The 16,703-nt window shown below is 34.0% G+C and overlaps 1 protein-coding gene across 1 annotated transcript in view; it reads right to left on the bottom strand.

Moving 5' to 3' along the window:
- okr (DNA repair and recombination protein RAD54-like okr) overlaps positions 1-16,703 on the bottom strand; it is an 87,303-nt gene that overhangs the window by 59,000 nt on the left and 11,600 nt on the right. The window contains exons 3-5 of the mRNA XM_081765795.1: positions 8,638-8,837; positions 6,867-6,936; positions 5,182-5,376 (exon numbers count right to left, since the gene is read on the bottom strand). Of these exons, the coding sequence (XP_081621921.1) occupies positions 5,182-5,376; positions 6,867-6,936; positions 8,638-8,837 (465 nt within the window). The remainder of the gene's footprint in view (positions 1-5,181; positions 5,377-6,866; positions 6,937-8,637; positions 8,838-16,703) is intronic.

Raw genomic sequence — 16,703 nt, 5'->3', positions numbered from 1 at the left:
CGACACAGAAAGGTATAACAGGATTGCAACTGTAAGTCAAAACTCACAGCAGTGAAATGAAAAGTACATAGCTTATGCAGTGAATATTAATGTAAGCACAGTATTAATACATAATAATTAAATACACAAAGCGCAGCGTAATGTGCTGCTTTTTTTACATTTATTTTATTTTATTTATTTATTTATTTATTTATTGTGGCCTCTTAACTCCCCTTATAGCCACCCGATCCACTCACATCCAGCACATGTATTTTTATTCTTTCTACATGACATTTTAATTGTGCACCGAAGAAATTTACAAACAACAAAAATCTATATCACAATATTGCGAGCGGTGATTACATTCAGCGGAAAAGCGGAAAGCTATTACTCACTACAAAAAATAGGTAGCAGAATTTTCTTCTACATGCAACAGGTAGCGCTTTCGGAAGATGCTACTTCCTTCATCAGCCTGTGGTAGACTTCAAAAAGGATAAAAAACATGAAGGATGGTTAAAAAATGGTTAAAAGGTTAGGATATGTAAAAAACAAATCTTCTGTCAAACATTAAAACACACGGGAATAGAAACTCAATGACATTGTACACTGCTGTTCACTGTTTTCTGTTCTCGCTTTCCAAATGGTGAAAGTATGTAGTGAAAAGATTATCCAAATAATATTTATTTCTCCTCTATCCAGGTTAAGTGAGGGCCTTTCTTTGTGAATGACATATGATTCCTTAATTTTTCGTTCCATTATTGTCTTTGCTTTTTCAATTAAATATGATTCCACGATTTGATGGTTATAATCTCTAAGATGCGTTGCTAGACCGGATAACTGTTGCAGATTCCGAGATTTCGATGTACGAACGTGCTCAGTTACTCTAGTACAAATGTTCCTTTTTGTTTGACTTATATACACTTTATCACACTGACATTTCATCCGATAGACGCCACTGCTTTGTAAAGGGTCGGTAAAAAATGTTTTAAAATTGTTTATGTATTTATCTATAGATTTTGGAGGAACTTCTGAAATTTTGATGTTGTGTGTTTGCAGAGTCTCCTTGATTTTTGCTGAAAAATGTGGAACTAAAGGGACACCAATCCATCTGTCAGTTACGGCATCTGTTGTTGGTTGATGATGGATGCCGACGATCTCCTGTTGTACTTGTTTGTACCATTTTAACAATAAAGATTTTTGGAAACCATTTTCCTGTCCAATTTGTAATAAATACTGTATTTCCTTCTTGAGATCCTCAGAGAGGTCTGAAAGTAAAAGAGCTCTCCTAAAAAAGTTTTTCCAAACATTTAATTTCTGAAGTCATGAATGTGATGATTTGAAGTTGATATATTTCGTACCAGCAGAAGGTATGCGGTATACCGAAGTAACAAATTTATTGTTATGTCTTTTAATGGTAATGTCAAAAAAGTTATGAGCATCATTTTCTTCAAGTTCCTTCGTAAATTTTATTCTAGGGTGAATTTGCTTAAACTCATCGAACAGTTTATTTAATTCTTGAGGATCCTTTGTACAAAATCAAGGTATCATTAGAATATCGAAAATATCTAATATAAGGAAATTTAGGAACGATATTTGTTTCAAACATGTCCAGTACCAAATTAGAAAGTATTGTAGAAAAGGTATTACCCATAGCCAATCCATCGTCCTGTCGAAAAATGGTGTCTTCAAATTGGAAGAAATTGTTCCTTAGATAAAAGGCTATTAGTCGAGAGATTAATTGGATTTCGCATGGGTTCACTTTTAGTTTAAGTAAAGCCATTTCCACTGCCTGTAGAGCCAGGTCTACTGATATTGATGGATACATTTCCACAACTTCAAAAGATGCCAAATAGATTGAATTTGCAGCAACAAAAGAATTCAAGCATGTTTTCAACTCTAAACTGTTTTTAACCGTAACTGGAATATTATATGATACGAGTTTATCATACAGCCATTTTGAAAGTAAATAAGCAGGATGATGAAAACCAGCTACTATTGGTCTCAATGGAACATTAGGTTTATGTATTTTTGGAAGCCCATGTATGATTGGTAAGGTTGGGTCATGGATTTTCAGTTTTGTTTTGATTTCATCAGGAATTATAGGAGAGCCATTAATCAACCGATTGGTTGCTGTTATCGAGGATACTGTTAGTGAATACTCAAGGTTGCTGTTGTACACTTTGTATACACTTTATTCCTGATCAAAAGGATGCTAATGAAGTGAGAAAACAATGTGCTTCGGTTCTATCTCAGTACAACAAACACAAAGATTCTACCGGACATATACAGAAACTTATAATTCAATTCAGGTCCTTTTTACATGAACATCAACCAACTAATAATTCAATTCAGGTCCTTTTTACATGAACATCAACTTTTTTGTATCAGAGCCGATAAAGGCAATAAATACGTAATAATATCAAAACAACAATACAGGGATAAAATATACGAGTGTGCCAAAAAGTCTCGTTTTACTAGATGTAAGGATAACCCATTGAAATCCTGGATAGAGAAGAAATAAATATTATTTGGAGTAATCTTTTCACTACATACTTTCACCATTTGGAAAGTAAGAACAGAAAACAGTGAAATGCAGTGTACAATGTCAGTGAGTTTCTATTCACATGTGTTTTAATGTTTGACAGAAGATTTGTTTTTTACATATCCTAACCTTTTAACCATCCTTCCTTTTTTTTTTTTTTTTTTTAAAATCCTTTTTGAAGTCTACCACAGGCTGATGAAGTAGCATTTTCCGAAAGCGCTACCTGTTGCATGTAGAAGAAAATTCTGCTACATATTTTTGTGGTGAATAATAACCTTTCCGCTTTTTCTCAACAAAAATCTAATTTTTCGTACATGGCATCTTCATTGTGTGACAGTGTGACAGATATAATTAGAGGAAAAAAAGGAATTATATCACAAGCTTTTCAACTGAGTATGGAATTGTGTGATTTTCTCATCTATAGATATAATATCTTTCTTCTTTAGCGAAGCTGCTCGACGGATAGCATTTGAGTTGGTCAATAAAGTAAAGCAAAACCTCGACTTGTCACAAATAGCATTCATATGAAATTTTACTGAAGAGTAAGTACTGTTGCGAATATAGACTGATTATGGAGGACTGATACTGGTACAATGCAGGGGTGGATCCAGCTGAACGTTTGGGGGGGGGGGGAAGTCGTTCGAAGTCAATAGGTTTTATTTTAGATTTCTAATACAAAGGTGAAAATTCTTAGGATTGTTTTTTTTTTTAAATAAAAAATATCCTATTCTGGGGGGAGGGGCCGATGGCCCCGATTGCCCCCCATGGATCCGCCCCTGGTACGAAGCACTGTTTTCGGAGGATAGCGCTAGTAAAGACAGCATCCAAGAATGGATTGACAGACTAGTGGATGAAAGAAGAAGAGAGAAGTTCTTCCAGCCAACTACCCTGCTGGGAGAAAAAGACCACCAACCACCCACATATGTAGATCATGACAAATTATTATTCAGCAGAAAAACAGGAATAGCAAACAAAAAAAATCTTCATTATGATTGTGAAAAATCTGACATACAGTAAATTTCAAGGACAGAAATGCATTTCCAAGGATATTTCCAGGATGTTTCCAGGTCAAAATCAATTCAAGGACATTTCCAGGTTTTCCAAGATTTCCAGGACGAGTAGAAACCCTCTATTATTGTTGGAATTTAATTTCCAGATTACACAAAACCTTCAAAATAACAGGAAACTTCATGAACACCCAGCGCCGTAACTTAGATTCTTTTCTGGGGGTGGGGGGCAAGCATTAATATTTGGGCCCCTAGAAAAAGTTGTTTTGGTCTCTCCCGCAAAATTCGAAAATAGGTTCCTTCTTTCCATCTTTCTCTTACTCTTTGTGGGCCCGTTCTATACATGACAAATTAATTAAAGGGACAACATTGACAAATCTGAAGACATGCGAATAAATATTATTTCTAGGGTTAATAATAGTAGATTTTTTTTTTTTTTTTTTTTTTTTTTTTTTTTTTACTGAAATGGGCCTACGACTCATTTTTGTTTTATTTACCTTTTGTGTGCTGTTTTGTTTATGTAATGTAGTGAACCTATTTGATGCTTCATTTATAATTTCATGTTCGTATCGTATATGGAGTAAGAAAATTTTGTCTTAAAGTGAGCTCCACTCGAACGATGGCGAGCTTCGCAAGTTACGGCCCTGAGAATAGCGGCAGACAGGTAGCAATATGCCCGGCAATAGGAAGTCTGTACATAGGCTACACACTATTTAAATTGGTCATATTTTTATTATATGATATAAATAGGGCCTATTTCCGATTTGCTGCTGTATGGCGTAGGATCCGGCTTTTACGAACAGAACCAAGAGCAAAAGTTAAGAAAAAAAGGGAAGGGAACAAGATAAATGGAATGGAATAAAGCAGGTGATGGAAGTTTAAGATTAGCCATTAATCCACGAATAGTGCCTACAAAACCATTGATTACGCTTTATTTGCCTGTCACCGATGTCTTCTTTCAACAGTAGGAATGCTGTCTTCTTGTTCCCTGTGAGTGTTTACTGAGAATCTGAGAAGCAAGTTGACGTCACAGAGCATCTAGTTGCAAATTACTGCTCTATTACCAATTAGATAGATATGAGCTGCTCTTTACTACAAAGAGTTATATTACATCAGTGCTTTAAAAAAAAATTAAAAAAAAAAAAAAAACTAGAAGCCAGTTTCAAAATTAGGCGCCATACTAATATATAAATCCAATTTCATGCATAAACCTACATATTTTGGCCTTAAATTATCTAGGCACGAGTTTCGTATTTCCAGTCCCATGGCGACCTGGTGCCCAGGATTTTTCAAGCCTCTATTACATTATTACCAAAAAGAACCACTGAACCCCCCCCCCCCCTCCTAGAGTGACCTGCGTTATGTGATGCTACATTTTGGTTTGGAAAAGTGGCAACCCTACGAACTACGGGTTCCTACACTTATAACGTTTAATCTAAAATGTCACAAAAAGGGGTAATTTTTAACATAAACGAAGTTTTTATTATTATTATTATTATTATTATTATTATTAGTGTTGTTGTTAATATAATACAGAACATTTCTTGGTTTGTTTTCTAGGCTGGCACCAAATCACGAACATTGTAAATTTTAAGGTTTTTCTTTTAAATGCAAAATTCTTTTATGTAACACTACGTAATCAATTAAACATACCTTGACTAAACTACTTGGAGCCACAACAATAGCCTTGTCAATTGTCGGCTTGCAATCTGGACTTTGCCTCAGTAGCGTCCACATAAGCGTGATGCACTGGAGGGTCTTTCCGAGACCCATTTCATCGGCCATGATACAGCCAAAGCCTCCATCGATTTTATTTCCAGTCACGCAGTCATACATGAACTTCACACCCTGAAAAATATACATAATTTCACACTTAGTAATGAAATGTTGCAAATGGTAATTTATATATATATATATATATATATAAAATGAAATCGTTCCATCTCAATGAAATATAAAAATATAAGCAATCTCCAGGATTGACTTTAGCACTGAAACCTTGAAGGGTTTGTCTTATATTCGTTAAATCAGAAAAACTGATAACGTGATTATTTATTGTAATTTAAAGTGTACGCTTTGAAGTTTTAAATCACGCTTTCTTCTGTTCAGTTTTAGAGCAGGAGACAGAACGGCCGCAGTACAATATAAGAAAACTCTAAGAATGGGCCAACAGAAAGTTAAAAAGCTAGGTAGGATTAGAAAAGAAGTTCGCAAGGTATTATCACGACTTTCCCTTTGACTCGCGACCCGTAAAGAAAAAAAGTAGCAAGCCTGTGTTAAGGAAGAAAAAATAGTAGCTGTCACTATCTTTTAAAAATGAATTAATAAAATGTATGAATATTCGTGCTTCTAATATTCAGGAGCGTGTTTTGTCTCATGGAAATACATTTCTTGCTCCCCTACTTTTCACTCTTCATTTGAATTTTCTTTTCAATCAATCAATCACATTGGCAGTATATGTCGTATACGATTGATGAAACTCATTCCATCTTGAATCGAACTTGTCGTGATAGTCTTCACGAGCTTAGTGCGCATGTGAAATTTCATGCTGTGGAAATTGCTGGTTTATGGAGTATGGGTATTGTAATTGGGGTTTGAAGTTAGTCAAAAATGTCTTAATTGCTATTTAGAATAAAAATGCTTGGAACAAAGCTATTAAAATTGAAATTGACCCATAATAAACTATGGTAGACAGTAAAAAGGATCACGCACTACAAGTCTCAATTTCATCAGCCAATGATGTTTGGTGCCATCTACTGGCGAGTTGTGTAATTTCCACTACCTTTGTTTCAACAGTAGAAAGTGGGATATGGATAACTAACGTTAAAGTCGGCGATACTCACGAAGAGGTTAACGGATTAATTCCATTAGCGAACTCGCCCGAGATAATCACTCAAGCCATTGATTCGAAAATTCGCTTTCCTTCAATGTTATCATGTGGACTAACGGATAGACGTTAACTTGCTGTTACTCGTTAAAATATTAACGGATTGTCATCATTAAGCAACTCGACCGAAATTGCTCTAGTTATCCACTACAAAAAAAAAAATTCAAAAAATTCAGTTCCGTTCAATGGTTACCGTTTGCAGACGTGCGTACGTATTAATATTACAATATTATAAGCCCCACTTGCATGATGCTAATAAAGTAAATAATGAGACGGAATATCTGGGTCATGAACTATTTTACTTTAATACCAGGTTTCATTTTTATTAGTTATATTGGAATTACTTATTTTAAAAAAACAACAAAAAAAGAACTAATTTATCATGTGCAATATAAAAGAGAGAAAGTTAAACTTAATAAGCAATTTAACGATATAGAAAGAGTATACTTACCTCACGTTGATGTGGTCTTAATATATTTGACAGGATCGGATCTACCACTACATGCACTGGTTGTTTCTCACTGAAAAATTAAGTAACAAGAACAAACTTAACTAATTCAAATGTTGTCAAGTAAATACATAGTTTTCAAAACAAACCAATACCGTTGAAAAGCAAGCAATACATCAGAGAGAATTGCAGCAGAAAAGACTGAAAACCAAGCAATATCTTCAACATGAAGGTGAATCACTTTTTTATTGATAACAACCAGTTGTTCCACCCGAGTCTTCAGTCCGCTGCACAGTGTTCCGGATAGCGAAAAGGCGGACAAAAATATTTTGACGCAATTAACTGAAGAAATTATACCCTACAATATAAAACAGTAACTTGTAATTAGCTAAACTATTAAAATAAATACTCACAATACGTTTGAAATCTTTAGGGCTTCAGTCTACCTTGCCTTCGGAAGCAGATTTTATAGTTTTCATCATCATGCTTTCAACTTCACTTCTTTAGATACGTACAGAATACAAACCATTTCCAAAGATTGTTTTCTATTTCCTTCTTTTTCCCCACCCTTTTGAATTCAAATAAACTTGCAATTAGTAGATCAAAACTTAACATTAGCCTGTGGAAGAGATTAAATTGGAGCCCCTTCTTGAATCTTTCCATTGCCTTCTTTATGTTTTCTAATCATTCTTACAAGATTCAATGATCTTTCCGGAAACTCCTCCAATTTATAAAATGGCTGCTTTTACAACTACTACTTTTTCAATAAGGATTTTGTGTATTATTGGTGGCCACACGTATGACTTCAACTATTTCCATATAGTAGGTTTGGAATACTATTATATTCATTTTGTGCCTACGTGAAGTTGTTCCGATCGAGAGATCTTTTACTACTTCTGTCAATTTTAAACCTATTTCAGAGTTCTCGGAGAATCTTTGAGCAGTATTATTATTTGTAATACCATTACTGGACTTAAGCACATCCACAGTGAGTCCTATTCTACTCTTAAAGATATCTTGGATAAGTTTCTTCCAATATATCACGACTTCCAATATACTGGTCGCATGGCATACTATTTTGTTACCAACCATTAACAATGTCAAGGAATAATGTAAATTACATTGGGTCTCTGGTTCGATAACCGGCCAACTAAGTTTGTGGTTGACAACATCGTGTCCAAGGGTTTTCTTAGGTACTCACGTTTCACCTTATATTCTCATTCCTCTAATTATGCGATCATCATTCACTTGCCTTAGCCTAAAGAGCATCATCCGTCTCCCTTAGCCTAAAGAACATAACGTGGGAACATTAAACTGAAAGATTTCAAAGATTTTACAATAAAAATGGAAGTTACTGTTAATATGCAATTTTTTAAATTGAATTCTTTGTCTCTTGCTACAACTTAATCAACCTCGCTGTTAAACTTATAAGACTACATTGCTAACTATATAAATGCACATGATATGATGTGTTAAAAATACTCATATGTTCCGATGTCACGTTTAAACCTCAACAATAAATTATAAAACAAATAAATAATATGCTCGACTTAGGTATACACAGGAAGCATTTTATGTTTAGCACTCCATAATAATAACCTTGATAGAATTTACTTGTCATTCCAGCTACACTTAGTAGGCTCTGGAATGTCATCTCAAATCAACATTTGTGTTTAATTCTTGATCAGGTGTTAAAACATTACATAAGGGTTTGCCCCATTACACATTCTTAGTTGAATTAATATCGACTCCATTTGAACATTACAATACTTACGCGTCTATCTTCAGCTTGTCATGTGCACTAAGTTCCGGAGGAGCGTAGAGAACAAGTGCGCCAGGCTCATCTGGGTCATGCAATGCTCGGCGAACACCTTGTCGCCTGACGCCCAATGCTTTCGATCCTAGGCTGGAGCCTTGGTAATTCGGAATAGGGATTTTAAAAGGCCGAGACAAAATCTTTCGTATCAATGCTTCCTGTAGAATAAAAGAAATATGTGAAAATATTCACGAACTAATATTCATAAAATAATCTGTATGTAAGACGGGTGACAAGTGGTCAGAATATTATGTAGGATATTAATTTATATATTAAGTAACAGTGTGGTATGAACATAAATAATAGCGTTGTATTATTGTTAACTCATTAATGATTTCATATTCATAAAAGCAACTAAACTAGATATAGTAAAATGTCGCTAGAAAGTCAGTATAGCCAAATCTTAAGAATTATGAAATAATTTTTAGCTCCGTTCTCTTTTCCCTATTCAGTGTGCGTTAAAACACTATTTAAACGAAATTTGAACTTTCACTATAAAGAATGAAACATTCGTCTTTTTGTCCATATTTAACTTTATTTTTTTAAAATGTAATTAAAATTTATCCTGTTTTATAATATGAATATTTTTCTTACTAAATTATTTTATGAATGAAATTGCGGTAGACATTATTAGTGATAGAAATCCTTGGCATGAGGTGAAAGAGGAAGAAGTGCTAGAAAGTCAGTATAGCCAAATCTTAAGAATTATGAAATAATTTTTAGCTCCGTTCTCTTTTCCCTATTCAGTGTGTGTTAAAACACTATTTAAACGAAATTTGAACTTTCACTATAAAGAATGAAACATTCGTCTTTTTGTCCATATTTAACTTTATTTTTTTAAAATGTAATTAAAATTCATCCTGTTTTATAATATGAATATTTTTCTTACTAAATTATTTTATGAATGAAATTGCGGTAGACATTATTAGTGATAGAAATCCTTGGCATGAGGTGAAAGAGGAAGAAGTGCTTGAAAGTGATCGGCAGAGTTGACTTTTGTGCAGCCAACGAACATCACACACAATAATTTTGGCGCTACATTAAAATCACCTACGAAATCAGAGTACAACTTAACAGGATATAAAAGTTATTGTGTGGGCAATCTTAGCTCCTCTGGTACGTACTTAGTGATGAGCAATTGAGAAAAATCTTACATTGGGATGACAAAAAGAAATGTGTCAACGAGGAACAAAGAGTATATTAGAGACTCCAAGGATCAAGATCTCACGATGTCTGCATTGTCTAAACATTTGGCGACCTCTACGCACAACATTAATACGGTACAGTTGCTCCATAAGATCTCGCAAACTGGAAACTACACGTACGAATCTTACTTAATTAGGATGAGGAATCCAGAATTAAATTTGGATCAATGCTTGCTACATAAAAGCTGGAATTATATTATCTAGCCAAATAATACTAAAAATAATTTATAACTACAGCTGATTAAGAGTGGGGGAAAAATCACACTTTTCTTCGGGATTTTTCACCAAAATTTCCATAAGTATAAGAAACATTAATTACTGGGACTAGCTACTCTGATCTATTAGCAACACCAAAAATAAGTTGTAACCGCATAGATCGGGCACTAAAGTGTTTTCCTACTGCTCTACAGAATTGTTTACAGAAATTTTTCGAAAGTCCAAGCAATATATTAAACAAAGGTATTAGCTACTCTAATTTCATATGGAGATTTGATATACATAAACATTGGAGCAATTTTGCTAATTAGCCTACAATACGTTTTTTATATCTCCGAAGTAGAGTGTTGAAGTTCTTAAGATTTCCTTGCAGTGACTTTTGAGTATTGTTTTAGTGGAATATATGGATGGCGGTAAGGAGGTGACAAACAGGCAATTATCAACCGATTCATATTCTAAGGTGAAATCCTTCCTGAAGAAGATATCAGAACCGCAAGAGGTATTGAAATAATGGATTAAAAATATAAGTAATACGCACTAGTATGTGGAATATATTTCTTTTCTTTATTATATATAATGATGTATAAAATGGTAATTTTAATTGTACTTCAAGCAGCCTGCATCCTCCGAAGCTTTTAAGGAAAGAAATTATAAAAAAATATAAAGTAGGTACAGATAACTAAGTTCTCAGCTTCCAAGGTTGAACAAAAGTTCATCATGTGGATGAAGTTCTAATCTATATTAAGTGAACGAAACGTTTGCTACTTAACATCCAGCAACTCTCTTCTACTACTTCCACTAACGAAACTTCAAGTTTTAAGATTTTTCTGTTTTAAGTCCTCATGGAACACCGAGATTATAAGAAACAGAACCTGTCATAATTATGGGCTTGAAAAAAAGCAGGCCTGAGGCTTGGGTTCGATATACAGACCATCACGCAAGATAGCTCTTACTGTAACCCGTTCCCCACCAAATTGTATCGCGTACAATGAAATTGCGTATTTCATCCTCTTCTATACTTTTCATCACTGGTAGCTGTGAAATTAATCATGATAATCAGGGTGTCCATTCTTACGGGATTTCAAAATTCCCTGACTTTTTCAGGTTTCCCAGACCAAAATTGTAAAAGTTCCAGTCAAACTTTTTATAAAACTATATTAAAAATTTAGTGATTGCCAGCATTACACAATATTTTAAAGATTTTGCCAAGATTTCACACTAAGATTTTAAAACAAAATAATACAGCAAACAGGAAGATAATAAAATCGTGTTAAGCTACTTAACCAGAATGTATTTGTTGTTTAATTCTTCAATTTTCTTCTTTCAAAATTCAAAACACTCCTAGCTAATGTAATTAGACATAAAGACAAACATATGTAGTCAGTCTGTGCACTGTTCGAGGTCTTGACGCAGTTCCATTTTCGACCTTATGCATTACCCATCCTGTAAGCTAAATCGGTCACTGGACAAAGGCAAGAGCGCCACGGGCATGTTGTTCTTGCTCTCAGCTTTTTTTCATTACGGTACGAAACACGCAGAAGATACATCAGCTCGTGGCAGTAACGCACCCGATTAATACATTCGAAGAATTACTGCCGCAAGCTGGACGTGTAGGGTAAACACTGTTGAGGGGAAACAACGTCCTCGTAGCAAATTAGCAGTGTTCAGCGTAGTTTCATTGGAGGGAGAGTCTAATAATGGCAATGAAAGAGCAGTGTTGAACTAAACTTCCGAACAAGAGTAACTGATTGCGTATTCTCGCAAAAGACAGCCAATAGACACGAAAGTGAAACTGAAAAAATGAGAAAGTTGTTTGGGCACCATTTCCACCCTGGTTAAAATTACTTGCTAGACCAGTATTAAGAGGGGGTCTGTGGGACGGAGCCCCTAGAAACCAAACTTTTTTTTTTTTTTTTTTTTTTAATAGGCAAATTTTTATTCAATTTAGATCTTCACAAAATTTCCAGAATCTAAATAGAATTATCTGACTCTTCCAAGGTAAACCGAATTCCTTGACTCTTCCCGATTTTCCAGGTTTCCAGGTCGAGTGGCCACTCTGTATGGATTCTAAAGAGTGAAAATCTAGGATTGAGCTAGGGATCGAACCTAATTCTCTGACTTACTGTACTGATGTGTGAGTGAATCATCTCGTAACCCAGTCTTTCCCAAACACCCGCAAATCTTTGCTATTGTGACACTGTCTCGTGCCACAGACTTTTTATGAATATAAAATCAAGACAAACAATAAATCGAGCACATAGAGATGTACTTGTATGAACCCTTGATGTAATTAAAACAACTTAATCTCTACAGATACTGGCTCAAGAAAAGCCAATACACTTCCAAGTGGTAAAACAGGGTTTTAAAATGTGGACAAGGAACAAAGAAACAACTAAAATTTACAAATTCCTAATAATGGGAAAGAACTAGGTAATATTATTGTAAGGAAATGCCAAGAGGAAATAGGAATAAATAACTAAAGGATAGAAAGTAAAAGAATATATATACCAATGATACAGATAAGGAAAGAGTTGCTAAGCCTACACAAGAGGATCATGGAAAATACTCTCTGGCCATGGTCACTTCAAGTCACACTTACACAGACTGAAAATAGAAGAAAATTAGACATGAGCCTGCGGAATGGCTCAGATACACAAACGTATTCTATGGATATTTGCGCACTTCATAATACAACGATAATGTATATTTCTTATGTACTTTTAAGTATTATTTTTATTTACTGGCAAAAGGAGCTATTTAAAAGGCGCAAGCTATCAAGAAGAAGAAGAAGAATTTGTTACATAACGAAATAATTTAAATATTTTGTATTGTATTGAGATTTTACTTGTTGTCGTTGCTATGGTAACTAGAAGAATATAGATGTAACGAGAAACCATCTTGTGTAATCTAAATGTACAATATTTTAAGGTAGCGAACAAGATATAAGTTGAAGGATAATAATATATATTTGAAGTGCATTACTGTGTTGAATTATACCAGATAATCTTGTGTATTGCATAAACATTTAGAATCAGAGCATATGTAACGTAGCTGACGACAGAATTAACGTTATAATTACAGCGGAAGACAAATAACAAATATTATGGATTAGCTTAAAAATGATATATTGCAGAACATTAGACACGACATAACAAAATTACAAAAATTACAACAATTAACAACACATATAGTGAAAAACATGTGAAACAGAATAAAAGAAGAGATTTTATTTTATTTTCAGTTTAGCGTCAAACGTTGACCTACAGCTTAACATGGGATCCGAACCACATGAGCTTCCGCGGAGAATCGAACCCGTTCTCCCACGTACAAGGCGCGTACGCTAACGCTTAGCCAGAAGGGAGCTCAGAAAAGAAGAGAAAAGAGTAAGACAACATTTTTAAACAAAAATGAAATAAACAATATAAAGAATTTATTAATAAACAAGGAAAACTACCTGGCATAATCCGGAACAGAAACTTCACCTCATTTTATGTGTTCAGTTTTAGTTTTAGCGTTACTGTCATATTATTACTGTGTTAATTGTGAGAATCAATGCGACAACAATAGGAAGTCAATCCAAAAGATTAGGAAATTAAAAAAAAATGAACAATAAAACTCTGTCTTTCGTTTATATATTTCTTTACTATTAACTTTTCAATTTAAGTTTTTCTTTTTCAAGCGGTGGTAGCGGAAGCATCTTTGAAGAATACAACCTATGGGAAATTTTAGTGGATGATTAATGGAAGAGAACAAGTTATCACATGTATTAACTGTCTGTATTCTTTTACAGAGTTTTCGCCTTTTGTAATAAAATAAATATGTAAATAAATAATAAAAAGTATATATAAAAAGAGCACGATTTAAGGTATTAAGATACCATACTATCAAAGCTATCTCATCTCAATTTACTGAGAAATGGACAGTCGAATTAAAGAGCGAGATAAAATGAATTAAAAATAGGAGAGAGATAAGAAAGGTAAAGTGGTGACTGCCCTATAATAAGTCCCAAGTAATTGGTCTTGACAGAAGAATGTGGGGCTTTAAAATGAAAATAATAATTTAAAAAAATCAAAGTAAATAATCGAATCCATGGCTTTTTCACGGTCCATAATTTCTCAATTTCCCGGTCGGAAAGTTTACAAAAATAACCTTTATTAATACACAATAACACACTGAGCAAGGCTATGTGATAATATGTATAAAAAAAAAAAAAAAAAAAAAAAAGTCTCACTTAACAGTTTCAACACAGTAACTGTGTCTTCATCAGACTTCCCTCCTTCTGACTGCTTGGGAGTTGATCATCACTTATATATACTCTCCGGAGATCAACTTTTAATTAGGCTCCGCCCCTTCATTAAAAAGTAGCACTTGGTGAGAAAATGGAAGGAAGCCAGGGAGATTATGAAGGCAGGAGACAAGGTGATGAATTGGAGTGCAGGATTCTCGATAAATAAAGAATGGGAGAAGATTCTGCTTAAAGAAGAAGAAATGAAAAGGAAGAAAGAAAAAATTAACAAGGAAAATAAGGATAATTAGAGGATAGTAAATTATGTATCCAGCGAAAAAGTAAACTTTTAATTGGACACGTGTGCAGCTAAAAAGTCAAAGTGAAAGCCACACAAGTGTTACTTTTTAATGAAGGGGCGGAGCCTAATTAAAAGTTGATTTCCGGAGAGTATACATAAGTGATAACCAACTCCCATGCAGTCAGAAGGAGGGAAGTCTGATGAAGACACAGTTACTGTGTTGAAACTGTTACGTGATACTGTTTTTTACATATTATCATATAGCCTTGCTCAGTGTGTTATTGTATATTAGTACAAAATGGAAACAAGGCCTGATAAAATAGTTATAGAAATCTTTATTAACCGCACAACAAAAATAAAAGCGGCCCGGTACGGCTTTTGATAAGTATCTTTCAATTAATTTGAAAATTTTTTAGGTTTTCAAGGTTTGATAATGAAATGTCCGACTTAACGGTTTCGTGGTTGAGTGTGCACCCTTTCATTTACACGTTTTGGGAAATTCACATTCTCAATTGCATTCGGATTCAGTGGAGGCGCTCCTTTAGCTCAAAACATCTGTTGTACTTGGGCAAAAAAAAGTTAACTCCTTTTAATAAGCTCTTAGTGGTTGACATATATATATATATATACATTTGAGAAATGCGGGTAATAGGCATTAATATTAACACGTAATTTCTGTGCTTTATTGATTTTTCTTTAAAAAAAAAAAAAATCAATATCACAAGGATAGCATATACATTATGTAGGGTACGGGACTGTCCCTTATTGAGGTCATGTCCTGGCGTCCCTCCAAAGTTCTTCGAAGCGCAGAATTTTTCCTTAATTTGTCTATTTGTACTTAATATTCCTATTTTTAAATTTAAGCATCTAACAACCAAGAAAACGATAACTCTTTTTATTAAAGTAACGTAACAATTGGCTTTCAGTACTATTATATTGCGAGAATTGCCACTAGCGGAGACACTAATAACTAAGCACGGTTCACTTGATATGACACTGATATGCTATGAAGAAGTATGAGTTTTATTTCGTGTGCATTCAAAACGCCGAAGAGAAAGTATGTTCTCACAAACACCTAAGGATTTAATATCCTTTTATTATACCATGTAATTATGATGGAAAAGTAGCCCTTTTTCCTATTTCGACCGAAGCCCTTTTTCCTTTCGTGTTTCTCTCTCTCTTTCATAAGTATATGAACTCTAATTACTTGTCCTCAGATGGACTCATCCGATCTTCATCAAAGTTAGGATAGTGGCAGACCCTTACTTGCTTAGTATGCATATGAAATAGTTTCCTTTGCAGGCCGTTTGTTCCAGAGTTATGGAAGTTAAGCTTTAAACTTAGTAAGATATCTAAAAATAAATAAATAAATAAATAAATAAATAAATAAAATAAAATAAAATTGTAAACGTCCTCAGATGAAGTCATCCGATCTTTAGTCAACTTCACACTGTGATTGACCTTGACATACTTACTATGAAATATTATCCTGTGCAAACGTTCGGTTGTCGAGTTATGGAACATCAAACCTGGGATTTTGACTTAGTCAAAGTTTCTAAAACCTTTTAAACATTTTTAAGCCATAAGAAAATCAATGATAAGACAGTTGAGTAGATATGTTGCAAATGTAATTAATACTTATTTTTATATGGCTACACTCACTTTCACAACTTTGGGGTCGTGACATAAATACAAGAAGTCGCCAAGGGAGGTGAAAAATATGAATGTAATTAGGATCTAATAGTGGAAGAATATATTTTTGAAGGTTATCTTGAATTTGTTATTTTTGCAGACATACTTTTATTTCTATACTTATTGTTAAATATAGCAAAGAATATTAGCAACATTTTAAGCAAATAAAGGATCTCTTTCTAAAGAAAAAAAAAATTGGAATAAAAGAATTAAGCTGGTGAAGAACTGCATATTGAAATACAAGAAAAATACAAATACAGCGATGCAATTCAAACTGAAACTAAGTATGATTCCACTAGTTCGACAATGTCTGGCTGTAGCAACTATGACGAGCAAAACAATGGATTATTTTCTTGGCGATGCCGTGGGAATTACAAAGGCTAAG

This window comes from Thermobia domestica, chromosome 7 (genome assembly GCF_964235325.1).
Source record: "Thermobia domestica chromosome 7, izTheDome1.hap1.1, whole genome shotgun sequence".
Classification (NCBI taxonomy): domain Eukaryota; kingdom Metazoa; phylum Arthropoda; class Insecta; order Zygentoma; family Lepismatidae; genus Thermobia; species Thermobia domestica.
This window is presented reverse-complemented; position numbering and strand designations above follow the sequence as displayed.